This window comes from Macrosteles quadrilineatus, unplaced genomic scaffold (assembly GCF_028750875.1).
Source record: "Macrosteles quadrilineatus isolate MER2022 unplaced genomic scaffold, UCM_ALF_1.0 Scaffold_2__2_contigs__length_208266976, whole genome shotgun sequence".
Taxonomy (NCBI): Eukaryota; Metazoa; Arthropoda; class Insecta; order Hemiptera; family Cicadellidae; genus Macrosteles; species Macrosteles quadrilineatus.
Genome location: NW_026542595.1, coordinates 174,491,237 through 174,517,939, shown reverse-complemented (window position 1 = coordinate 174,517,939; position 26,703 = coordinate 174,491,237). Strand labels below are relative to the sequence as shown.

The 26,703-nt window shown below is 32.0% G+C and overlaps 2 protein-coding genes and 1 long non-coding RNA gene across 5 annotated transcripts in view; 1 reads left to right on the top strand and 2 right to left on the bottom strand.

Annotated features, from left to right (window-relative positions):
* Positions 1-26,703, bottom strand: part of LOC128987985 (E3 ubiquitin-protein ligase TRIM9-like) — a 179,930-nt gene that overhangs the window by 142,012 nt on the left and 11,215 nt on the right. The window lies entirely within an intron of this gene.
* On the top strand, positions 5,166-17,423 carry LOC128987988 (uncharacterized). Of its 2 annotated transcripts, none has more exons than XR_008490310.1 (4): positions 5,166-5,870; positions 10,471-10,582; positions 15,047-15,225; positions 16,990-17,423. It is a non-coding gene; the product is annotated as an uncharacterized LOC128987988 (long non-coding RNA). The 2 variants fall into 2 exon arrangements; XR_008490311.1 differs by having other exon boundaries at positions 5,166-5,883.
* On the bottom strand, positions 14,007-15,214 carry LOC128987987 (uncharacterized). Its single transcript, XM_054409150.1, has 2 exons — positions 14,999-15,214; positions 14,007-14,450 (listed from the first exon to the last, which is right to left on the bottom strand). The coding sequence occupies exons 1-2, from the start codon at positions 15,212-15,214 to the stop codon at positions 14,025-14,027; spliced, it is 642 nt and encodes a 213-aa protein (XP_054265125.1). The 3' UTR covers positions 14,007-14,024.

The window sequence follows — 26,703 nt, the reverse complement described above, 5'->3', positions numbered from 1 at the left end:
TTCTAAATCGCTCACAGCTTCAACGTGTGCTTTCCGCGAAGGCATTAATGCAGTGCACGGAAGGAAGATAATTGTGCAGACTCACCGTGCGTGAAGCACAGGTCACATGAGTGTGAGCACGAGACCGCAGTGCATTATGGGGCGGCTCAGCGAGCCGAGAACTAACCGGTTTCTGACTAAGGACCGCACACCGCAGTCGCCATTCAAAACCGGGTCTCTATACTGGGTGTCGGATTCCTTGTACCTTCTGAGGCTGAAAGATTGTCTTAGGTACTTTGAGCGTTTTATTTGCCAAAATCTGGTTACCCCAGCTGAAGCTGTAGAACCACCCCAGTGACTTAATTTACTTCGGAAACTTCAGGAACACGTCCATAGGAACAACAAAAATTAACTCTCTGCCAAATGGGACCTTTACGGAAAGAAGAGATTATCTTAAAAAAAACTTCCTAATTATCAAGGGGAAAATTATAATATTAGTCAAAAAATTATTTAAATTTGTAAGTTATTTTTTTATGTTTCGATCTAACGCGGTCATGATTGTGTAGGGTACGAGAAGGGGGTAGTACCAACAGGGACCTTACCTTCTTCTATATCTGAGTAGGCCTGGATACAGAATCCGGTGGAATTATAATGTAATTCAACTGTTTGATAGCATAGCAGATAGTTGTCCTTAACATGGTTTGTCTGCTAAATATTTTCTATCCATAGTGTTGAATTTAACTGTGAAATAATCTTGTGAATAAAAATTCTAATACAGAAAGGGCGTGCACTGTAAGATGCAACAGTGCAATTGACGAGTAAATCAACTAAATTCAATTTGCTTAATAAAGTCTATGTACAATTAAAAATGTCAAATGATTTAAATAAATGACCACCCCCAATGAATAGCCATCATATTCCCAAAAATTGCCATTACCTCAAGCACGTGTAATGCAGGATAACCGCACAAAACATGGCTTCGTCGACTATTCGCGAGTCGCCGACCTTGAGGAAGGCAATCACATATAAACGTCATTAGGCCTACATTACTGCCTGGTCATTATATCGTTATCATTAATTCCGCTGACTAGCATAGCCGGTCATTTTTTACGTAATGCTAAACGCTGATTTGAATTGTAAACCTCGTACCCATATGCTAGATGATAGGTTTGATTTAATCGTGTTTTGAGTAGTGTTAATTTAGATATTAGTTTTTTAGAGATTAGTGTATGCTGTCACTCAAAATACAACGCATATCATAGCAAAGTTAGACTTCTGACTTTACTTCAAATAGTTAGTTTTAGAAATTCCTGTAGATTGATGTACGTGAAGAGTAAATTAGTATGGTAAAGGTAACTAGGAGTACGCTCCAAAGTCCCGTATAAGAATGAACGAAGACAAATGCAATTGTAATTGTATTTTTCCTAACGGACTAACTTTCCAAGTAGGTCTAGTTACGATTTCATGTAAGCACTATGTTAAATCAAATTAATACAAGTTTTTATAATACAAGGAGGCCCTTCGTGACAATGGCTATTGGGGAAGGACACTTATAATAAGAGTATTAATAAAATATGCATGTTCATATTAATTTTGTTTAAAATTTAATAAATGATTAAATTGGCAAAGGAATTAAATATATACAATTTGTGTATATAATCAAAGGTATAGTCTAACAAGATATAAGTGGGGTTATATAGAAATAGAACTAACTGCTGTAGATGTTATTGTAGAAATTACTTTAGAAAATAATAATATAGTTATATTTTGTATTAAATAAAATTTAAGAACGCTTTTGACATAATGTAACATTCAATATTAGCGTTTCTGGAAGAATTTGGAATGTTAATAATGTTATAAGTATAAGTAAAAAATATTGAACCTTATATACGGCCTACAGTTATCTAATAGGACACAATTGGTGAAGTTAAAATGTCTATATTTATTGTTGTTCGTTATGTATTAGGTTTCTTATGATTCCTGTTGTTTTGTAAATGATTTCTACGTAAATGTACCTTGTATTCTAGACTCTGATGTCGAAAATCATTCATGACTAAACTAAATATATCGATACAATGTGCTAACTTCTCGTTTGAGGGAAATCTCTTTATTTCCACGAAAACAAGACATTTAAAACAGTTTTCACCTTAAGAAACAAAACTAACTTATACTTTCGCTGTCGATCAGTCAACTTGTTGGGTTTAATTCTGGATAGCAAGGTAGGCTAAACCTAAAAGGAGTATGATTTATCTTTGGCTAAACTGACCGTTCGATTTTCTACATAAATTTTTTTTGTAGCTTAGGTATCATTACACATAATTGAGTACCGGTATGTTACCTCTAAAAGTTCAAAACTCTTGTCATGCTCAATCTCGATGTATTTCATTAAATAGAGGCATTTCTTAGCTGCAATATTTGTAGATGGTCTTAAATATTTTTTTTTCTCTAAATGTCTTTTTTCTAAATGTTTGCCAGTTGTATGTCAATGCTTTATATTTCTATTTTGTTATTAATCCATTGTATAATGACCATTATATATTTCTGATTTGCAAAACTGTTTAACTTAGTTCAAAGTTACGTGACTCATATTTTAGTGTTTTGATTCAAACCAATAGGTATTTCTTTGCAGTAGTAAAACGAGTTGTGGATTATTATAAAGATGCAGTGTGTAAGGGATATTCCCTGTTGTGACGACTACTACGACTACTACTACTATTAACGAGTACTACGATTAACCTCAGTTCTATCCTCATAATTAGACCAATTTGTTAATACCAAGGTTATGTGGTTTGGATTCCATTATAAACCGTAGGTCCCTTAGTTGCCATAAGTCGTTTGGGCTATTAATTAACAGCTGTGTCTAAGGAATATGTCGGCCTTAGTCACTAACAAGACTACAAGATCGCGTTACTCATTCTTCTCTCATATTTGGGTTTAAATATGCACATAGTGGCGTTCCCTTCTTTAAATAATTGATAATTGATTGAAATACATATTAACTCACTTTCTTTACTGGCATATGGATATATATGCACTATGTTTACATTGCTAAATCAAAAAATGATACGTGGAATGATAAAGAATGTTCTAATAACAATTAAACTAATGACAAACATAAACTAAATTTTCAAGCACTATAAATATAAAAAAAAAACAAATTAATTGCTAAATAATTCTTTAAATTATTCAAATTATTTGTGTAGTATATAAAAGTAGTATAATATAGTATAATTTTGTAAAATAGTATAACTTAGTATAAAACGGTATATAAAATAGTACATTGGGGCCAAACAGCTTTCTCAATGAGGGAAAACTTGAAGAACGCTGTCATAGTGATTTCTCTTTTGAGCACTTTGTTCATCTTTTGACAAGCGATGCACTATTTGAAGAGTTTTTTTCCCTGGTGTTCCAAATACTTGCATTTGGAAATTGTCATTACTTCTTTCGAAGTAAACATGTATGGACACATCGTTGATTGCACAGACAGACACGATAGTTTCATGTCCACCCCATTCATCTTTACTTCGTAAATTTTCCAAAAACATTTCCATATTTTTTGTAAATGGAACCAAGTCTCCGTCAATCTGAAAAAAGTAAGAAGGTCACATATGATGCATGTAACTAATTTGGTCATTAGGATGCAAAATATCAACATAAATTAGATTTTTTTATTTGATTTCATACACTTGCAATATTCCTAACGATTTTTTTTTAAATTGTACACCTTAAACAACTTTTATACATGGTTGCTCTTGCTCATGAAGAAAATGAATACAAGTTTTACAAAAGCATAATACATTATGCATACAGACCGTAAACAATTCCAAAATGTCTACTTTACTGTAATTAGTATTTTCCGGTGTAAAACTACACATTAATCATAATATTAATATACCGTATATAGAAAGTAGACATTGATAACTGATTTTAAAAATAGACAGACTACAACATTGAGCACATTTCATTATAAATCCATCAATACCATAATAGTATAAATTAGGTGTGAAACAAGATATTATTCAAGTCCAAACCTGTTCTTTAAGACAGTTAAACATTTTCTTAGTGTAATAAAGACAATTAAGCAGAGGTAGTGCAAAAGAGGCTGGCAATATAAATATACTGTAGTTGAAAATGCAATCATTCCATATAGATGATTTTGCAGTTTGTTTTCTACCAGAGCTATAAAGCCCAATGTAGCTATATAGTTGACTAAAAACATGTTCTTAAGTCAACTAATCATTTAACTATCTTGAATCATTAGATATAAATTCTTATAAGTTAATATTTCTTTAAAATAATCAAATTTTAAAGTAAATTACAAAATTTCCATACTAAAAAAATATCAGCTTAGTAATGTTCTTCTTTTACTTGTCTTACTTAATATGTAATTGAAAAATAACATTCTAAGAAAAAAATTGTATCAATTATAATTACCTCATCTAGATATTTCGTTGGTTGAGCGTCAATGGCCTCTTTTATGGTCCACTCCCATATTTCTGTAATTAATATTCGGTTCATAAAGTATATAACTCATTCTTTAGGCTACTAACTAATTAATTACTTATGACTTTCTTAGCATAATACCTGCTTAAAGGCACATTTTTCTAATAGAAGTATACAATTTTGTGTTTTACTTCAATGTTTGAGTTCAATATCTCATCTTACCATTGGTGCTATTAATATTAATTTGTTTATTGTAAAGTTAGCTGACAGCTTTACAGTTACCAGTACTCAATAAATCATATTCATATTTTCTACAACTTTGTGTTAGTACATACCACGATGAAAACATTTCTTTTATTACATAGATTCCATTCCAATTCATTATTTGTATATCATTTTTTATAGGATCAAATTCTATTGATAACTTGTAAATATTGCTTCTACTATAAATTAGCATTCTCTACTGAGGTAACAGGATTGATATAATAATATTAATATTGATCGATCCCATGTACCATAGTTAAGTTTTGTTTTATAGCCAAACATACTCTTAATTGGATTGCAAGATATTTCCCATTTTTCTATTACTAAAAATACGAGTTGACAGCGGCTGTATGTTGATGTTTTTTAAGTCTCATGGCATATAATCAAGCCTACTCTATTTAGCAAAGAATTAAACCAGATTTTTCAGTCAGGGTAGGAAAGAAGAAAGAAGATAAGAAAAAGAAACGTAATGAATGAGGTTCAGGTTAGGTAGTTTTGTTTAAGTTAGCATTAGCTTTTGGGACTGGGTGACTGGGAGTGGGAAGGATCAAGGATCGTACCTTTCGCACTTACTAAGTTATGTAGGGTTAGGTTTTTTAATTTTGAGTTTAGTTGTTCAGTTAGAACTTAGAATAAAAAAAGGAGAAGACAATTTTTGTTCGTTGCTAGCCAGCTAGCCTAGTGAAGTAGTGATAGCGTTCCGGACTTAAGTATGGAAGAGAACTTGTGTGCTTGTGTAAACCTGGCAATAACTCAGGAATAAATAAATAGTGTGCGAGCTATAAAAAATCTATTGCTGGCCGTTTTGCGGTAACCAACAAACCAACAATTGGAAGGGATGGGTGATGGGTTCGATTCGTGCCACCTCCCCTCCTGCTCAGGCACATCTAATCAAAGTATAATTTTCAAGGCTGAAGAGGAGAGGACCTGGTCCTATAACGGTCCTGTCCGAGGAGTATCGTCTCGCTGGACTAAATGTCACGATATTTTTAAAAAGAAAGTTAAGGACTAAGGGAAGGGTGATGGTAACATCAAGATCTCAGTGTTGTGATCAGTTATTTACAGTTGTAATTAATCCAGGACATTTTATGTCATTCCCGGTTACAATAACGTTACCTCTCAAGGCTACCCTGCATCACCTTCAAACAATGCAGGGATTTTTCAAAACGGGAAACTAACCTCAGGTATGTAAAAAAGGTAAGTAGGCTAGGCCTATGTTATAAAACTTTATCATCACATTATTAAGAATAACTTAAATGTCTAGACCTAAGGCTTTAACAAGTTATAAAATACACAGAGGATACGTGTCCGGTAACAGGACGTGGATTAGGTGTCCGGCAGTTACTGTCATAACCTAACCTAACCAACCAAACTTGCTGATAGTGAAAAAAGGCAGATGAAGGTTCAATTCTCTTCATAAAATACAATTATAAATGTCAAAAATTGTAACAAAAGATGTACCAGTTAAGAAGAAATTACATTCAAAGCAAAATCTGTGACAAAAAGTTCAAGAAACCGATGGGTTTCGAACCAGGGACCTCTTGGATATCAGCCGAGCACTCTATCCACTAACCTACACCACGAACAACGCTGGCCGAACATCGTATCGTTGTGGTAATGGCGTTTGGGGACCCCACAAGCCGGTGACGTCACTACCGGACGCCTAATCCACGTCTGGTTACCGGACGCGTATCCTCTGTGTATAAAATACCTTACTTATCTTAAAAACATAAATAGCCTATACTCTAACCTATGAAACAAAATAATGATAAGATTAGGTCTGGTAACTTATTGGTTTCATAATAGCTTAGACCATGAAGTTAAGTTACCGTACCGGAACCTAACTTAGTGATGAGCGATATGGACGTGTCCTGATACAGCGATACGATAAGTTTCGTAAGTTAATTATTATATAAAAAAAAAACGCACAGTGTTGAGCGCCTGAATCTGGGTACATTTTCTAAACTGGGCTAGGCATATACTAATATTGATTGAAACTAACTTATGTATCAATTCGATTAAGCTTAGTAAACTTTCACTTGATTATTTCCTTATCAGCAAGTTTGGTTACCTACTTATGTTAGGTTAGGCCTATGACATTTTAATTTTATAACTGACATAAGTTTAAGTTATCCTCGTTAAAATATCAACTATTTGGCTGCACTTTACTTGACGTCCTACACTCATTCGAATGAAAATATCGATTGATATATCGATTGCTTCATTCGATATATCGTTAGGTTAGTTAGGTAAGGTTAACCTAACCTAACTAACCAAACGATATATCGAATGAAACAATCGAATGAAAATATCGAATCGGAAAAACAATCGAATGAGTGTAGGACGTCAAGTAAAGTGCAGCCAACTATTTTACTACCGTAATCAATATTTTCAATTTGATAGTTTCAATCAATATTAGCATAGCCCAGTTAACAAACTGTAACCTACTCCTGTAACTTATTGCGATAGGCATAACTTATCATAGGTATTGTCAAAAATATGGAAAAACAATTCTCCCCTATCGTATCACTTATCGTTTCTCCCCTCCCCTATCTAACTTAGAAAATTGACCATCCAATTTAAGCTACAATAATTAGGAATGTAAAATTATCATCTAACTTTTACATCTAGACACTGAGATGGTTGAATGAAACAAATCTACATTAACTTAAACTCAATTCAGCCAACTGTGGTGATCTCTTGTAATTTGAAAAAATAGTAGCCTAAGAAAAAACACAGAGGATACGCATCCGGCAATGACGTCACCGGGTTGTGGGGGCCCGTAATGCCATTACCACAACGATACATGTAGGCCTACAGCCATCGTTGATCGTAATGAAGTGGATAGAGTGCTCGGCTGATATGCAAGAGGTCCCTGGTTCGAATCCCATCGGTAACTTTAACTTTTTGTCAAAGATTTTGCTTTGAATGCCATTTCTTCTTAACTGTACATCTATTGTTAGTGTTATAATTTTATAATTTTATTTTATGAACAGACTTTAACCTTCATTAGATTTTTTCATTATCAGCAAGTTTGGTTGGTTAGGTTAGGTTATGTCGGTAACTGCCGGTCGCCTAATCCACGTCCATTTACCGGACGCGTATCCTCTGCGAAGAAAAAAAGGAGCTTAATAAACTTAAGCATATATGAAATACCTGTAATATCTACTGTAGGCTTAAAACCTACATTAACAGTAGCAGGGCTAGAATGCCAGTGGAGCATTATTAAATACCATTGCCGCAGAACCTGCAGACTAAGAGAATTTCAATTTGCCTGATTAGATTTTCAAGTAGGCTACTGTAAATCTATTTTAATGAGTTAACATTAGGTTAAATGAGTAAGTATAAGCTACCTAGGTTTGCAAAGTTTACACAGGGAGGGTAATAAAGTGTGTTTTTTAGTTAAATATTAAGAGCTTAGTCCCAAACTTAGTATAAAATAAATAAATTTGCCAAGTGTGACCAAAATATAGCCTATCCAACAACCAAAATACAAGCAAACTACAACCGTTCACTTATTCTCCATAAGAATAACATGGCAATTATAAATTTAAATTAAGTTAGGCCTTCAATGTTATGATTTTTCTTACAACCAATAGGGAACCATACAAAAACACTTTAATAACTTAGGCCTGAGTTAAGTTTTTTTTAGCTTTTTAAAATGGTTTAAGGAGAGAAATTTGGAAATCGTTTTGTTTTGATGGTCAAACATAAAAAACAATTTACACCTTAATTCCCCTAAAAAACCACAATCCTATTTCTCACCAAGCTGGTTCGCGAACTCGTTCTGATCAACGTAGGTTTACTTGTTCGACCAAATTTCATTAAAATTAGATAATTTTTGCTCCGTTTTTCCATTTTTCCATTTTTGCTGAGTTTCACGAGCATTTTTTATAGACTATAGCCTATATAAATGAATATAGAATGGAATTTTTAAAAGATAAAAATGTCACTGGTGTAGAAACATACAAAATAAATTGCCTAATCAAGTAGGTACAGTTAGTACAGTAAGGATTCCTAAAGCATAACTTGTTAACTTAGGCCTATATTTGGATGAATATCTCTTAAAGGTTATGCTATTAATTAAGGAGACTTTTTGACTGAGTTATTGAATTCCAATGTTATTTTTATGTAGAATAAGTAAACTTTTGTAGTTTACTTGTTTATGGATAGGTACTTATTGGCCTGCAGTACTTTGGCTAAACTTGGTTTTATTTATTTTATACAAAGCACACTATTTTACCAAAGACACTTAAATTTTGTGTGTTGCAACAAACTTCGGTAGTTGAACATAATGCTATTTAAATAGATTTAAATGTAAATCTCAATCAGTATAATGGAAATTTGCTTATTCCACAGGTTTGGTGCAGGATAAATTTGTTTTAACACAATGTTAATATTGAACTACGTATGAATCTAGGCTTATCAATATTTATCATTATTGATAGTAGGCCTATATTGCAGGTTTTCGTAAATAACTATAATAGCCCTACAAATATCCTCTATGCAAAATATTTATAAGTGGTACCTTGGTTTGGTTGTATCAGTTGAGCCTTGATATATTCCACAACTCTTGAACGCAATTCGTAAACGGCATTCAAGTGTCCAGGTATGCCAGGTTCTGATACACCAAGCTGATGTAGAATTGCTGAAAATAGGCAGTGGCCATCTCCTGGAATTTCTAAAACCACCAGCGTACCCTCCAAAACATCAACAGTTGTTGAAACCTGGTGATCTGTTGAAGGTAGGGCAAAATCATTTGCTGGAAGGTCTGAATTATTGGTTTGGAGGGCTAAATCATTGTTTGGGAAGATTTTCGGTGGTGAAACTTGCTCTTGGATGGAGGTTGTGGATGAATAGGCCAATTTAACCAAGGCTGCTTCAGCCTTCAATCTTTCCTGTAAAGAAATTACAAGATCATCAAGTTGATGTGTTACCGTAGTTAAAACATATAGTTAGTCTTTAAACAGGCTACATGAATCTGTTGTAGGCCTAAAAATATAAAATTAAATGCCTAAAGACCTTTTTTTTTTAAACAAGTATTTATTTACAATCTATTCAACACGAGAATAATAAGTAAATTCAATAACCATTTTAACATGGGTTAGTTACACTCCATCAAGTGCACTAACATACAAAAACTTTTAAAAAGTTTAACTAAAAACGATTTGGAAGGTCTATTGGATTAACTCTTTTGAGCCTATATGTAGCTTCACTATTGTCGAGGAGGTTAACAGCTAGGAAATTTGGATGGGTTTCTAATTTTCTTTGGTATTTTTCACTTCGTTTCTTTATTTCTTCTTTAACATAGGGTAATTTCGTATCTTGATGAATTACTTTATTTGTGACAAACCAAGGTGCTTGTAAAATTTTTCTCAGTGTTTTCGATTGAAACCTTTGAACTATTTCTATGTTTGAGTTGGAAGTGGTTCCCCAGAGTTGGATACCGTAGGTCCAAATAGGTTTCAATATAATTTTGTATAAAAGTAATTTATTTTCAACAGATAATTTTGAATTTCGACCAATGAGCCAATTTAGTTTGTTTGTTTTTAAATTTAAATGAAGTCGTTTGTTCCAAATGTGTGAATGCCATGTAAGCCGTCTGTCAAGATGCATACCAAGGTACTTAACTTCGTTGGATTGTGGAAGCATGACATTATTCAATGTTACTGGGGGACAAGTTCTTGTAGACATAGTAAATGACTTAATTTAATTTGGTTATCAATCTTACCTTTAAGGACTTCTTGTACTGAATGCTGTCTAAGCGATTTCGATTGAATTCAGGGTGAATAATCATTCCACCAAGAGATTTGCACCGAGACAGAGCTACATACGACAATCCTGGTTGGAATTCGGTATTACCCAAATTAACAACCACCTGTAAAAAGTAATTTAGGTGAGTTTTTAATTATAAGATTGGTACCATAAGTTATTTCCATTAAAAATTATTAAAAGTTCTCAAAAGTTTGTTTGGTTGAAATATGGTTTCAAAGGTAATTTAATTTCAATAATTACTAAAATGATAAATAATGTTGAGGGTTCACACACACACACAAACAAAAGTTTATTGAATTTATAATTCTACTATTGTTTGTTTACTCACATTTTTTAGGGTCAGTAATTGGACAGGCAATCTACATGGATAGGCCTAGTAAAACAGTGTTTCCCGCTCAACCAGGTTTAAGTTAACTACAGTTCCATAAAAGTAGCATGTTCTAAATCACATAAATCATAAAGTAGTATTTAAGAAGTAATTTGTTTCTCGTTTTCATTTGACTGTGGTTAAATATATAACTCAATGATCTGTAGCTATGAATCTTTGGGAAACAACTCTTTAGATATGTTAAATGTGAGGGTAGCAAAGCTATGAAAGAAATTACCTTTTCAGGAAAGCATACCTATTTTTGACATTTTTTGATGATAGCATACCTTGTCATATGTTTGGCCTTGTGATAAATGGACAGTGGTGCCCCAGGCTAAACTCAAAGGTATCTGCTTCCTTGAGCAGTGTTTTCTGTCACTTGTCCAGGTCCTTTCAATTGGAGGAACGGGAAACCAGCCCTGCTCCAAAGTCGGTCCTTTGTATTGGTCAAATTTCACAAGGACAACAACTGGCAAATGGTTTGGTGTTGCCTGGTCTTCTTTGTAGACAAAGTCTATAACAGTTCCAAGAGAACCATTCACCAGTCCAGCTTTGATCCACAAATTTGCCTTCAACACAACCCTAGCTCCATGGGCCAAGTAGAGCACAGGTTGAAGGCCACTTGCGTCCTCTGCCGATCCCTGCTTTGCAGTGTTGTTGTTGTGAGTGGCTGGCAGTTTAGCAATCGGGCGATGTAGTCCCAGCAATCTTTCGTAATTATGCTTTTTTGCTAAAGCCTTCATGGTGAAAATATGAACTGGCTCATTAAATTGGAGTAATTCTTCTTTCGGAATGTTATTTTTAAATCTGTTTTTGAACAGTTCAAAGCTCTTTTGGGAACAAACTCCCTTACTCAATTCATCCAGAGCCCTCCTGGAAAATAACAATATATTAAACTATGCTAACAGTTTTTGTTTTTTTATTACAATTTATTAAGTTAATTTTTTGAATGGGTAGCCTCCGGATTATCGAGATACAATTAAAGTGGTTTAAATACCTGTAATGTCGACAACCACTTGGGATTGTTGACAATACTGGTATTTAAACCACTTTAATTATTAAATTTAAATTAATTTTTTGAATTATAAATTTACATGAAAATACAAAAATAGTGTGTTAAGTGTAACCTGTAACAAGCTTGAAAGTCATGTGAATAAAGGCATAAATTATTTATATCTTGAATCGATTTAGAGGAAACAGAAACTACAGTCCTCTATTATGATGAGTTTTTAAATGTTTTTGTGCATAGTGCACTGATAATGTTTTTTTCTATATAATACCAATATTTCCATATCATTATTTATTTATTAATAGAAACAGTTATAATTTATTCTATTTAGGGGTGAGCTGGTATATATATATATATATATATATATATATCATGGTTGTAAAATTGATTTTAAAGTTTTATGCCTTATTGTCAAAAAACATGAACTGATTAGGTACAACCTAACCAATGTAACATATTTTATATTTGTAAATAAGTCACCTAATAAGCAAGAAACCAAATTAATCTAAATCACAGCCTATTAAATGAAAACTGAACTAAACACATCAAATTAGCTGATAGATTATTCTGTAAAACACGCTCTCATTATCTATATTTATAGCTTATTTAGTATAAAGTTAAAGATGGGTGGGTCTAAATTGTTTCCAACAATACCATGGTTTTTGAGCAATTATATCAAAGATAGAGTTCAATTTAAAATAAAAGACGAATAACTAAAAGATAAATGGGATTGAATAATTCTTACCGGTAGCTTTCGTCAGTTTGTCGCATTGATTCAGTTAAAATTATAACTTTTTGAAACTGAGAAAAAGCATGAGCTCCTTGGGATTCAATTTCAGTTCTTGGTTTTTTGGAATAGATAGGGAGGTTCATAACTGGAGGTAACTGTTTTATATCACCTACCAAGTAGATATTAATTCCTCCAAAAACCTGAAATAAATATAATTGCTTTAATGAATTTAATTGAATTGTACAAGTGTTTAATGGTCAGTTATGAAAAACCATTGACTTTTGGATGTAGGCTCTAGCTGAAAATGTGTAACTTATCATTCTTTTGTTAGGCCGACTTACATTATAGAAGTTGAAATATCAAACCGCAGGCAAGTCTTATGTGCTCTTTTTTGTTGTCTTTTTTGTGGATGTGTAACTTGTAACTTATTAAACATAAAAAATAAAGTAATTTTAAGTAGGATATTTGGCAAAGCCTACAACATGCTGTGGCAATTATTTTAGGTATGGTTTCAAACATCAATTTTATTTCCTCATTTTATTATAATTGTAATTGATTAGATATGGGTCAACTTTTGAGTTATCACATATTCCCATATAAATAGATTGTCATGGTCAGCATCTCAGGATGTGTTCAACCATAGTTAAAACTACAAATAGAATAAATATAGGTAGGTTCCGCGTTGTGCTGCTAGTGTGTGCTCAATGTTTGATTGGCTGCTGTTGTCGGCTACTCCCAACACTACATTGGTGTGCTCTGTAATTACACAGCACTCCTAGTGGTGGATGCCAGAAAATAAGTCAACCGTAGCACTACTGTTGGTTTATATTAGAAATTCTTTGGTTTATATTTGAACTCACCTTGATTGCATCGCATCAAATCAAAATGAGTTATAGGAACAGGTGCTGTTAATCTTTTGTATTTAATCTTATCTTACCATAGCAAAATATTTAGAGGAATTTTTCTTTACTTACAGCATACTATTAACAATGTACAACCAAATTTAACAAAATTTTCTAGATATAAAAGTATTTTATTTACACAAAACATTCTTTATAAAGTAGAATTTTATATTGTTCATATTATGTAGAGCTACTGTAATTAATATTATTAGGAAAAATTAACGATAGTATCCTTTTTCTAATTATTTTTAATGAATAATTCTTCGACTCTTAGGTCATGGTCACAGTCACAATATTATTAAATATAAATGTAAACAAATAAGATAAATACAGTCATATATTTCAATTTAGTTTTAACTGAATTGATCTTGTCTTGGAAAATAAATGTTTGACTTTTCTTATAAGCCTAAGAAGGTTTAATGTTGATCAACCTAATAAACCCATAACATTTAAAAAAGTAATTACTCTATACAGTAATTTATTTTTTAAATGTTATGCCATACATATCAGCTGGTGCTGAATCATTATATAGTCTAATTGTAATACATGTTTAAATTAAATTGTTGTCACCTTCTTTGAATTGTGTGGGTTGGCCTCTCTACAGCGCTGCTCTACCATTCCCAACAATGATAACCCAATCATAGAGTATTCATCTATAATGATGAAACGGATTGGGCTCATCATGTTGATAAAGTTGTGTCTTGATTCTCCCTCCAATGGCTTGAAGTGAGAAGGCCGAATTGGAATGCTCAAAGCAGAGTGGATAGTTGTTCCATTTATGTTTAGGGCTGCAGATCCCGTTGGAGCAAGGAGCAAGAAAGATTCGCTTGTTAGTGTCTCTGTCAGTTTTGCTGTCATAGTTTGTATCAATGTGCTTTTTCCACATCCAGCTTTTCCTTGGACAATTGTTAGTTGGGTAGAGGGGACATCTTGTGAAAAGTTTATTTCAGCCACTATCTGATCTTCGAGTATGTCCATGACCTTTAACAAAGTTGTTTAAGCTTGTTTTATGCTGCTTTTAATTCAATATTGATATAAAAAGCTTAGAGGTTGTGTCATGAAAAAATGAAAATAATGTTTAATTGGTGTGAAGTTTTACTAATTATATATTGTGATTCTTTAAGTCAATGTGTAAAAACAGAGGAATATGGGTGTTTTGCTGTGATATAATAGTTTTGAGAGGAATGTTTTGGTTCCACAAAGCCTAATCACGTTTGTAAAACAATCTATAAATAGGATAATTGGAATGTGTTTATGCTAAACTATTTGTATTCTGATATACAAACATTCTTTAATTCTGTACAATTTAAGCATAATTGCTCCCATTTAACTCCAAATAACTTGAAATGTTTGGCGCCTGCCGCCATACGTATGGACCTAACTGGCCTTAGTGAAATGTGTTTTGGCCTACAGTTATTTAGGAATTTGAACTGGCTATAATGTTTATTCATGGCTATGTTGTTTGAAGTATTACAATATAATAATTTATTAAGTAATTATGAATGTTGAAACATATTTAAATATTTTACCTTTTGTTGTGAATTAGTCAGGTTTACGAAATGGTCAGAATTTTGCAGATCTGCAATGGGTGACTGGTCTTTGTGGCTGGACAAGAAAGTAAGCAGGTGTTGATGGTCCCCATAATCAAGGCTAGATGAAAACCAATCATGTTGTAAATCAACATCCCGATGTCCAGGTTCCACAACAGCAACATTATCTGTTGGCCCTTTTCCAGCGACTACCATCCACTCCTCAGGTAAATTGGGCTCTTCCATTTGAATTGGTTCATATTCGTTATCAGAATCTTCACCAATTGTTGTACCATCAGTAACTTGAAGATTGTGATTATGGTACACCTCTTCCCAAGACTCGTGTACACCTGTTTGTTGATGTATGTCAATTTACTTTAATAAATAAAACTAATTAATTAATTGTGATATAAAAATGAATAATTGACAGATAATCAAAAGTACATATTTTTGTTTGAATTTGAAATAAAATCATTAGCACATTACTGTTAAGAAAGACAAATGAAATATTCATTGACAATTATTAGTATCATAAAGTAAAAGAGTTGGATTCAATGAAATGGTTGTTACAAAGACCTAATTAAATCATAAGAGTTTAAGCTGAATATTAGTGTTTATCAGAAATCAGCTTTGAAATCTTATGTGGGGTAACATTTGAACAAAAAATTTTAACTTATACATGAATATAGACATTTAAATACAATGCTTATGAAAGTGAGGCTGTTTTTAGATATACTAAAACCAAATTTGTTTCAAGCCTACCTTTAGCATCCTCAGCACATCTCCAAGGAATTCTCAACAACACCTGTTGCTCATAAAACTTTTCATTTCCCTCTGGTCTTGTGCTGCTGAAGCGAAGTCTTGGGTATACAGAAACAATCGCAGCTACTCTCCTACGGACCCATTTGTTCCGTGGCTTAGGGTTGTACAGCCTTGCTGCATCCCATAAGCACATATCTTCCATGTTGTCAGGTCTTTTTTTATACTTCTCTATTAAAGAGGTTTTGTCAGTGTTGCCATCTAGTGTATTTTCGTTATTGTCCTGTACAGTTACACATGCAAATTATTAATTACTGTAATGAACTGAGCTTTGATAATAATAATTATATCCTTATGATACAAATGGGAAAATGTTGAACTAACTAATGTAATAAATGTGGCTCCATTTAAATAAAGAAAACCTATAACAAATAATTTTCAATGGAACTTATAGGTTATGTTACATCTATAGGCTAGTCTATAGGCTATGTTACAGATTTTAATTTAAAAACCTTATCAATAAAAAGTCATTCATAGATCTTTTTCAAAATGAATATTTTTGGGCAATTAACTATTAATAATTGAATTAATTGCATAGAAGAAGTTATTTTACCACCAAGGGTAAGATAATTTTTAATTTTTGTCATACTTGCAGAAAAAAAAGGATTTTTTTTTATATATGCATTGCAGGTCTAAAGTTCCCAAAGTTCTAAAGGTCCCTAGGGAGTAAAAATCAACTGTTTTAGACTTTTTTTTGTAACAATTGCATGGATAAAAATAATTTATTGATTGTTTTATTATGTTAGGTTTTAGCTTTTTGTTGCATTTCTGTCAATAGTTTCACATTGATGGTAAGGAACACAACCATAATAGAAGAAATGATTGAATCCCTAATTAAAACAGCTACTTATTTACATTAGGAAAACTGAAAATAAGCTGGTATAAGTTTTGACATGTTATCTTTAAAAGAAAATTGTTTTTGTTTTGTAGCTTAGTTTGTTAATTAGTTATTAAATATGAACAAATTTTAGCTTATTACACGGGCAAAAGTGTCTTGTCAACCCTTTTTCATTATTTGATCTCGGCTTTGCCTCTATTGTGAACCTTGAGCTTGGGTAGAAAAACAGTCACTTTACCCTCTAGTGATAAAATATACTATTATTTACCTAACTTGTTATTTATTTTTTTAATAATTACCACAAAAGACTCAGATGCTCCTTGATTGTTTTCAGACTGCTCCACCAAAACCCATTCCTTCCGAAAGTTAATCTTTACAAATGCTCGTGAAGATGACATCAGCTTTTTTCCAGTTGCCAAGTGGATGACCTCTTGCGAAGAAATGTCTCTTTCTCCACAAGTGTGTATCAATAATTTCTGAATAGCTTTACGGGCAGGGTCTAATTCATCTAAATCCTTGATGCTTTCATTAAAAACTTCTGTCATTGTTTTTGATTTAGTCTACAGCAAAGAAAGTCCAAGCAATTAGAATTGTCCTTAAAGATTTATCACACTTATTTTTGGATTTGTATTTCAACATAAGTAAGCATAAAACTAATAATTTGTAATAAAAGGAAAATGAGCATTATTTTGGCATTATATTTGTCTAATAAACTATTGTAATAACTAATAATAAGGTTGTTTTATTTGGTACTAAAGTTATTTGTCATCATAAATGTTATTTTATTTTCTTTCTTTATCCAGTGACCAGTTTCATAGATTTGAATAAACAAGTTTCTACGCCCAGCCATTCTCTCAAATTAGTGGGACAAAGTTTCCAATCAAATATGTAGATTCCCCCATGTTAATCTTATGGGAGAAACTCCAACTTTGATGGCCTATGGGGCCAAGTCCGAGGATTTTTATTACATCATTGGTGAAAGGGGGCGTCTACACAAAAAACTTTATTTTGACACGTCGTTTGTAAAAATCCGTCCATTATTAACGGAGGAGTAGTGTTTTGTAGAAATCGCCTTCACGTATTATATATAAGGATAATATTGTTAGCCTAAGTCTCACGAGTGCACATGAAGTGTATGGCAGATGTATTAAAATGGGTCATGTTTAATTTAAATTAATACTTTAATCTGAAATGGCGACCAGAATGATAAAATAATTGTCTTCTAATTAATAGAAAATCTAAACAAAAAATTTGATACGTTATGTTTCTTTAGAATCATATGATGATTCTATTCTAGTAAGTTAATCGAACTTCTATAAGAACATAATATTTTGTTAGTCATCATTTGTATAAGTTATTTATAAATTTGGTTCAAATCCAACTTAACCTTATACAATTAAATATCATATTTGTCTAAATGGGGACATGACACTGTATACGTTACTAAAACTGTAGGGTTTTATTATTTGCATTTGACTTGATAATTACAATTTTGATTCTTAAATGACAATTAGCAAATTTTACCTACAGGGAAAAAGGTATTACCTTATGGTGTCTTAAAATCTAGACACAGGATTGATTTACTTTTTTGTTTTGATGCCCCCCTCCCTTCAAAAAAAAAAGATCAGAGAATTTGAAAGTTTCTTTGCAAGTTTGACTTGACACAGTTATTTTAAATTATTTTCATAGGATGGAATTGAGTTCTTACCTCAGCTTTACTTGCGTACTTAGCAATGTAATTTAGGAATGCTTCCTTTGTTAAAACAGGACTAATATCCATGTTGGCCCTCCAATGCTGCAACACCCATGGGTTGTATTTATTGATCAATTGGTCATTCCTTTTTGTGATGAGATTTAACTGACCCTTGTCATTCAATACAAGGTCCGTTTCATCTGCCAATGGAAAAGGGAAATGATATCTGCACTCCAATTTTTTGGTTTTTTTGTTTTTACGCAGACAATAATTTTCTGAACACTTGGTGTGTCGTTGTACCTGTTAAAACATGTATTTTTACTTAAAGGAAATTTTTTAAATTGATATTTATAGAAGAGTTTAAATGCACATCAGTTAGTGTTGCCCATATGTTTTCCCCACAACACCACAACTCAAATTAATAGTAAAACCCACACAGCTGGTGTCACACACTTTCATAAACATTTATTAAATAACCAGAAAGGTAGCTTAAAAAACAACCTTCAACTTGTTGGGTCTGACTTAGGGGAGGTACAAATGAGGCATTTAGTTCAAAATTCCTCCGTGAACAGCGCTGTAGTAAAAAGCACTTTGGCAATGAAGGTTTACTAATCCCAAAAATAGTTCTGTTCATAAAATAAAATTATAAATGCCTAAAATTCAATTTTATTAATTTTTAATTATAAAATTAAACTATCATAACCTAACCGAACTAACCAAACTTGCTGATAAAGAAATAATATAACAAAAGTTTATAGTAATCGGAAAAATAATTCTGTTTATAAAATAAAAATAAAAATTGCTCAATTAAAATTTTATAATGACTTAATAAAAAAATTAAACTGTAATAACCAAACCAAACCAACCAAACTTGCTGAAAATAAAAAAAAATCTGGGACAAAAAGTTATTGCCACCGGCGGGATTCGAACCCGGGACCTACAGTATATCAGCCCGGCACGCTAACCATTAGACTACCGAAGCAGATGGCAATCGATCGTTTTGTTACGGTAATGGCGTTCCCTCAGCTAATAAGAAGCCCTCAGCTGTCATCGTAGCCTCTTCTATACCTCCCCTGAGTAAATACCCAACTTGTTTTAGACAATGTTTGATGAATTTCTGGAAAATACATAATTGTGCAATGTGCGTATACAATAACTGGTTTTGATTATATCCCAACCCATTGTCATCTAGTTTTCAATTGTAGCTGTGACACAATTGTTGGTGTGTCAAAACCGATTTAATACAAGCATTTGTAGGCCTATAATTAACAGCCACTGTTTATTTAGAACCATTATGACTTATAATTGAATTATGTATCAAAGTTTATCCATAACATTATGAGAATTGGCAAATATGACACTTTAACAAAAATATACATTACTTTATTGACCAATTCTGCAACATCTCTTTCCACGTTGTCTACTTCACTTGGTCTCTTCCTGCATGGATGAATTGGTGGAGGAGGAATGGTGGGATCAGGATTGGTTGTAGATATCAAACTATCAAAATACCTTTAAAAAGCATAATGAATTGTGTTACATTGACAAAATGATTATATTTGATTGTGTAATATACAAAACATTATTAACTTAAGTGGTTTTTGGCAATTATAGTTGAGGTAAAAATGTAGTTTTATGATCAAATTAGAGGGATGGATTGAAATTATATTGTATAAATTCTACACTAAATCATTTACTGATTCAAATTACATATACAGGGTGTCCTGTAAGTAAACAGCCAAACTCCGGGAATTGGTTCCTATGGGCCAAAATAAAGAGAAAATCAAGAATAACATTTTTTTTATCGCTTCGTTAGCCAGATATCCGCCATTTTGTATTTTTTACATAAACATTTTTATTTTTTAAACCAATCTTTATAAAACTTGGTATGTAGGTTAAGGTAGACAAGACCAATGTTCTGAAAAATTAAGATTTTTAGTTGTTAAATGGGGTGGAATAAGGCAGAAGCTAGTCAGGTTTGCCCCATTTGAAAACTAAAAATAAAAAATTTGAAAAAATTTAATAATAAAAATGTTTATGTAAAAAATACAAAATGGCGGATATCTGGTTAACGAAACGATTTTGGAAAAGATTTTATCCATGATTATCTCTTTTTTTTACCCATAGAACCATTTCCCAGAGTTTGGCTGTTTACTTACTTGACAGCATGTATATATATATATATATATATATTTCTATATAGGCCCAATATTTATATATTATTAATATTTATAATATCATATATATTATTAGCTTTACTCAATTTGCTTTCGTTTGGATTGAACATACAAACACAATAAATTATTTCAATCAAAATTAAACAATTTACACTACTCAGATATGCCTCGTAACATAAAATATTTTATTTTACTTGGTTAAGCTATAGGATTTACCATGCTAATTAGCGTAATTTTTGTAATAATAATCATCATACGTACTGAATCACATGTGTTTTGTGGTCTTCAGTCATTTCAGACAACTTGCTTATCTTCGGTGCATCTCTGAGCCACAGAAGCATATGAATGTGGGGACTTCCCCTGTGCTGCCATTCATATCTCCGCCAGTAGTCAACAACACCCAATTTGTCTTTCAGGACTTTATTTAAAAAGAATTCAGTCCTTTCGTAGAAAAACCAGCTTGGTGTGATCGGGTTATTCGCTAAGAGCTCTCTTCTCTCTTTTTCTGGGACATTGTTTAAGTCTTCCTCAGAAGTATTTGGCAGGAAAAGCCTCATAAGATCGGGCCAGTGCAAATCTGCAGCACTTAGTGTGACAAATAAAGTGGGCAGACCTAGCTGTTCCTCCATATCAATTAGTTCAGAGAGTCTTGCCCTCCAATATGATTTAGTTCCTGTTGAGACATTTGTTTTTAATGTTTATTTTAATATTAGTATGGATGCAAAATTACCAATATACAGTTACGGTATTAAATTCCTTCCAATTCAAATAAATATATATAATACATAGGATTTTTCTTAAAACAAAGTTATGTTTATATGAATACCACATCTGAACAAATTTGACATTCAGGGAATTTCCGTTTACCTTATTGATTCATCCCTTTAATATCCTTAAAACTGACGTATTTATTCCCTATTTTAATAGCATGTTGTTTTAACAAGTAAGTTTAAAGACTAAGTTTCTTGTATAGGATGGTAATAAAATGTTTTTTTTTGTAAAGTGTTAATAGCTTGATATCAAGTTTTATTAAAATATATCCACAACAAGGCAAACTGTAAATGTTCACTTGTCCTCCATTTTTTTTTTATTAATTAAGTTAACAATAATGTAATTTTTCTGTAAGTAATTAATTGTTGTAAAATCAGTTCAAAATACCACATTATTTGTTTTTTTTATATTCTGCTGTATGGTTAAAAGAGAAATTGGGAAATTTTGTCTTTTGAGGCTTCAAAACGAGAAATAGGCCTACCAGTACCAATTCATCCCAACCCCATGTTCCAATAAGTGCTGGTTTGCAGACATGTACAAAAATTAAATCATTTTTTCTTGAGTTACTCTAAAGAGACCCAGTATGTAGGCCTATTTGTCAATTATGTTCAGCATAAATATACATTTATATTTATATAGGAATGATTTGGCCAGATGGTGTTTTTAGCACCTGGGAAAATCAAAATGAAAAAGTAAATTTTTCCCAGATCCAGGTCTCTCTATCATAATACCTTATTAATCTACTGTAGTAATAGCTCATGCTCATAATTTCAAATAAAAGGTACAACTTTGTATTTATTGTACCAATAATATTTAACCATTACAGAAATACATTTACTGGATTGCCCACTTCTAGATTGTTTATTGACTCTTCTATTGCCCTCATTATATTACCTGATATTTAGTTAAAGTACTGTAAGTGATCTTGAATCATTGTGAAATCAACCATAACTCCCGGTTAGTTTGCAGTTGCACACTCTCTACATTATTAAAACAATTTTTACAGAACAATAATAAATACCTCTTAGTTTGACACCATAATAAAGAATTGTCTTGATCAGTGAAGGATTGTTTTCCAAAATCACTTTCAATTCTTTTATGCTTTTTCCGTTTAGTTCACTGTTGTGTTTGACAAACAGTTTTCCACTATTTAGTGCGTTCCACCTCATTACAGAGTTAAGGGCAAAAAACCTGTATGGTAAAAAACAGTAAAACAATTTGTATTTACTCTTTACACAATCAATGCATATGCCAGAAAAAGATGTAATGCTTTCTATGAATTGAATAATTTATAATATTGTGTAATGAAGTAATATCGTTTGCAATATATGATTGACATATATTTAAAAATAGGTTCTTATAAAAAATATTCAACTATCTTCTAGTTTTTTTATTGCTTGTGTTCAAAACAATAATTTCTCTGTGGGACTTAAAAGGATTTGAATTTACCATCATAGATGATGATCAAGAAATTTTATTTGTGTTGCATAATGGGTTAAAAGTAATTTTGTGTATTTCTTAACTGTACACAGTTGAATATACTCAAATTCTAAAACGTTTCAGAGTATACTACAAACTTTGAATCCAAAACTGGTTGTCAATTAAACTTAGTTTTAACATTCATATAGTGAGTTACATTTGGTCTGAAACATTTTAAGTGATTATGCTTAGTTTTGTCGTACTGTATGTTTAGATTAATTTAAAAACTAAAGGACATGATTTGGCTGGCATAATTTTACCTGAAACGGGGATCATTTGCAAAACGTTCGTCTTCATATTCCAAAAGGTATTTAAAGTAATTGAATGCAGATATTTTATGGGGTCGATAGCTTAAAAGATCTGCCTTCCCAAATGGGAACAAACAAGGAAATGCCTGTACTATGTATCCCTCTGTATTAAATTCATCTATTGGCTGCTGACCAATGACTGGCCAGTCAAGTACAGCCATAACTTGATTGTTAGGGTGTGGCTGCTGTAAAGCTGGCACACCAGTAACTTCAATCTGTAATCAAGCGCAAATGACCAAATAATTTTAGATAAATAAAAGTTAATTTAAGCCTAATTTTGATTTAGGATACAGTAATATAAAAATCCTTTTCTATTGCATCAAATAATGATTACACTACAGACATCAATGGTATTTGTAAAAACGTCAAGGTATGTAACCAGTTATAATTACCAACAAATGTAATTCTTTTTAATCCTAGCCATAATCGTGCCATATTTTGGACATATTTTCTCTGCTGGGAAAGCCTATAACCTACTCTGAAATGTTACGCCTATATTTAAGTTTTAAATTAGTTGGCCTATGCATAAAAATCTGTATCCGTGTAATGGACACAAAATTCAGGAAATAATTTTTATTTCATACAATAGCCATAAAAAATGTTTGTTGAGCTTATCAAACGATATTATCATGTATTGTTTATTAATTGTTGACATATATTGTAAAATGGTTAAAAAATATACCTTAGTTTTATCCTTTTCAAAAATTGGTTGGCTAATCATTATTGTAAAAATCGTGTTAACATTATACAAGACAATCATTATAACAATTTTGACTTCTTATGGACCTTTTCACAATTTCGATTTTTTAAATTGCATATGTCTCACTTAACTTTTTTAATGTTAGAAAATTACCTTAGCTAATCATTGTGTGTCTTTAAAGTTCAATAGTTAATACACTAAAGTACCCCTAGTATTAACAACTTTGGGATAAATATTTGCTTATGTCTCTTTAGACATAATTTTTGTTCAGTCTTCAACGATATTTGTATAAGTTTTTTAGTCACTGATATCTAAATTTATTGTTTTGATTATTGTAATAATAACTTACTTGTCCATTTAACTCTTCATTACCCAAGTCAGTTGTCTCAATGTCTTTTTCAATCAATATTTGTCTGATCATTGAAGACATATTACCATCATCAGGTAAAAGGGCTAGATTTTCATCAGATATCAAAATATCTGAATAAAAAGGGTTGTTATCCTTTAACCAATCTAGAGCATCTTTGACTTTTCTGGCCCGAACATGAAAATCAACAATAGTATGGTCATTACCATCATGGTTCTTCATTCTTACAGCTAAAACTGATGTGAGGTCATGGATTATGTTTGGAAGCTTAGCTGAAAATGTGGTAACGTCTTGAGGGAAATTAATTATGTGCCCATTATATCCAATCTGGTTTCCTCTTATTTTGTAGAGACTCACTACAGGATGAACCCTTGCTATAAGTTGTTGTTCTAAATAACTTAGCCCTTCAAGTTCAGGGGGTACAACACCAGGGTCCATGTTATTATTTGCAGTGTAATGAGAGCAATTTTTTGTACACGATTTACTTGTAGTACTTAAGTAAATTCTTTTGCAATTACTGCAATGTGCTTTCTTGACATTTTTCATAGTTTGCTCAAATACATCAGCTTCCATGCATCTAAAATGGGAATTAATTACACAATATATTTTTTTGTAAAGAATTGCTACATTTCTCTGAGTCTGGTAGAAGAATTAATTAGATGTATTACCTGTTCAGAATTTTTCATCACTCCATAAAGAAATGAACTTTTTTCAATAACAGCTGACATCAATGAAAGTAGATATTTCCCAAGCTATAATTTAGGGCAAGGGAAATTGATCAGGTGATTTTCCCTCGCTCTAAATTTACTTTCCTTTGCTCTTGATCAATTTTCCATTTACTCACTACGCACGCCAGTGTTATGTTACGAAATTTGTTTGTAAAGAATTGCTAAATGTCTCTAAGTCTGGTAGGAGAATTAAATAGATGTATTACCTGTTCAGAATTTTTCATCACTCTATAATGAAATTTACTATTTTCAATAACAGCTGACATCAATGAAAGTAGATATTTCCCAAGCTATAATTTAGGGCAAAGGAAATTGATCAGGTGATTTTCCCTCGCTCTAAATTTTTTATGTTTCCTTTGCTCTTGATCAGTTTTCCATTTACTCACTACGCACGCTAGTGTTTTGTTACAGTTTAATTTGATGATTTGAATCAGTATTGTTCAAAACTGTTTTATTATTTTATTCAGATGTTAAGAAATGTATTGAGAAATATGCGTTTTAAGAATATTCTATTTTATTTTTGTTTAAAATTAATTGAAAATACAGGGTGTTAAAAACTCCGGGGTCATATTCCATTTGTCGAAACAAACAAAAAGTATCCTATAAACATATGCTCTATCTCGTTTTGTTTTCCGTCCATCGGTGTGTATGTATTTTTTACATAACTTCCCAAACTTTAGAACCACTTGAGGTACAAACTTTAAGCTTGGTACGTGTATGAAGACTAATAGGAACTATTCTTTTTGGAAAGCATCAAGATTTTACTTTGTATAGTTTCAAAATGGCAGATATTTTAATTTTTTAAAGCTTAATAACTTAGAAACCGTAGGATTTATAAAAAGAATAGGCCTACACATGACAAAAAGGGTGTGAATTTTAATACAGAAATTCACAATTTGTACAGGGTCATAACAACGGAGAAAAAATAAATTTTCTGCAGTTAAAACATAAAAAATTGGTCAAGTTCAACAAATTAGCATCTTCCCTCTATAAGAATGAAATTTTCTCCGTTATTTGTGTTATAACCCTATACAAATTGTACATTTGTGTAAAAATAAATAAATTTATATTTTTTTCATCATTTGTATCTTTTAGCGAATTTTGGTAAGACTTCCTCGTCTTCGCCTTGTAAGTAAAAATAACTCTCACATACTCGGCTTTGCCTCGTACGTGAAAAATTGAGCGCACACCGGAAAATGGCACTTTCGGTCCTCGTAATGAAATTTACTATTTATTTTAAATACTATTTTAGGTCACTACAAGAATTAATAATTGTGAACAATTAAGGCAATGACTTTTTTTATTAAAGTTAAAAGGTTTGATGTTTGTGTTTGAAGTAATTCATTTGTGATTTGTCAGTACTCTTATAATAACCTATGTTACTGTGGAATATTACTTTAGATTTCTTATGTAATAACAAAATGACTTACTCTGATATTGTAGTGTCCTGTATATTTGTATTGATGACTATTTCACCTGGTTCAGTTTGGCGTTCTAGCCTTCTTTTCTTGCGCAGTTCTTTAGCAATATGTTCTCTTGATCTCTTTTTAAATTTAGGCATCTTTCTCAGGGTTTCAAAGGCCTGGGATCAGGGAAATTGGTTTATGGTTAGGAAAGCTTGGTTAACGGTTATATGGCAGGTTGATGAAAAGCAATAGCCTAAATAAGTACTGCTAAATAATACTTTAATAATAACAAAAGCCACAAGGAAGGAAGATGAAAGTCAATTTAATTTAAAGAGAAGTACCAAAAGAATTAATTTTGTGTAGTACAACAGCATAGCATAGCAGATTGGCTATAAGAGTGCTGTAAATCATAATTTTAC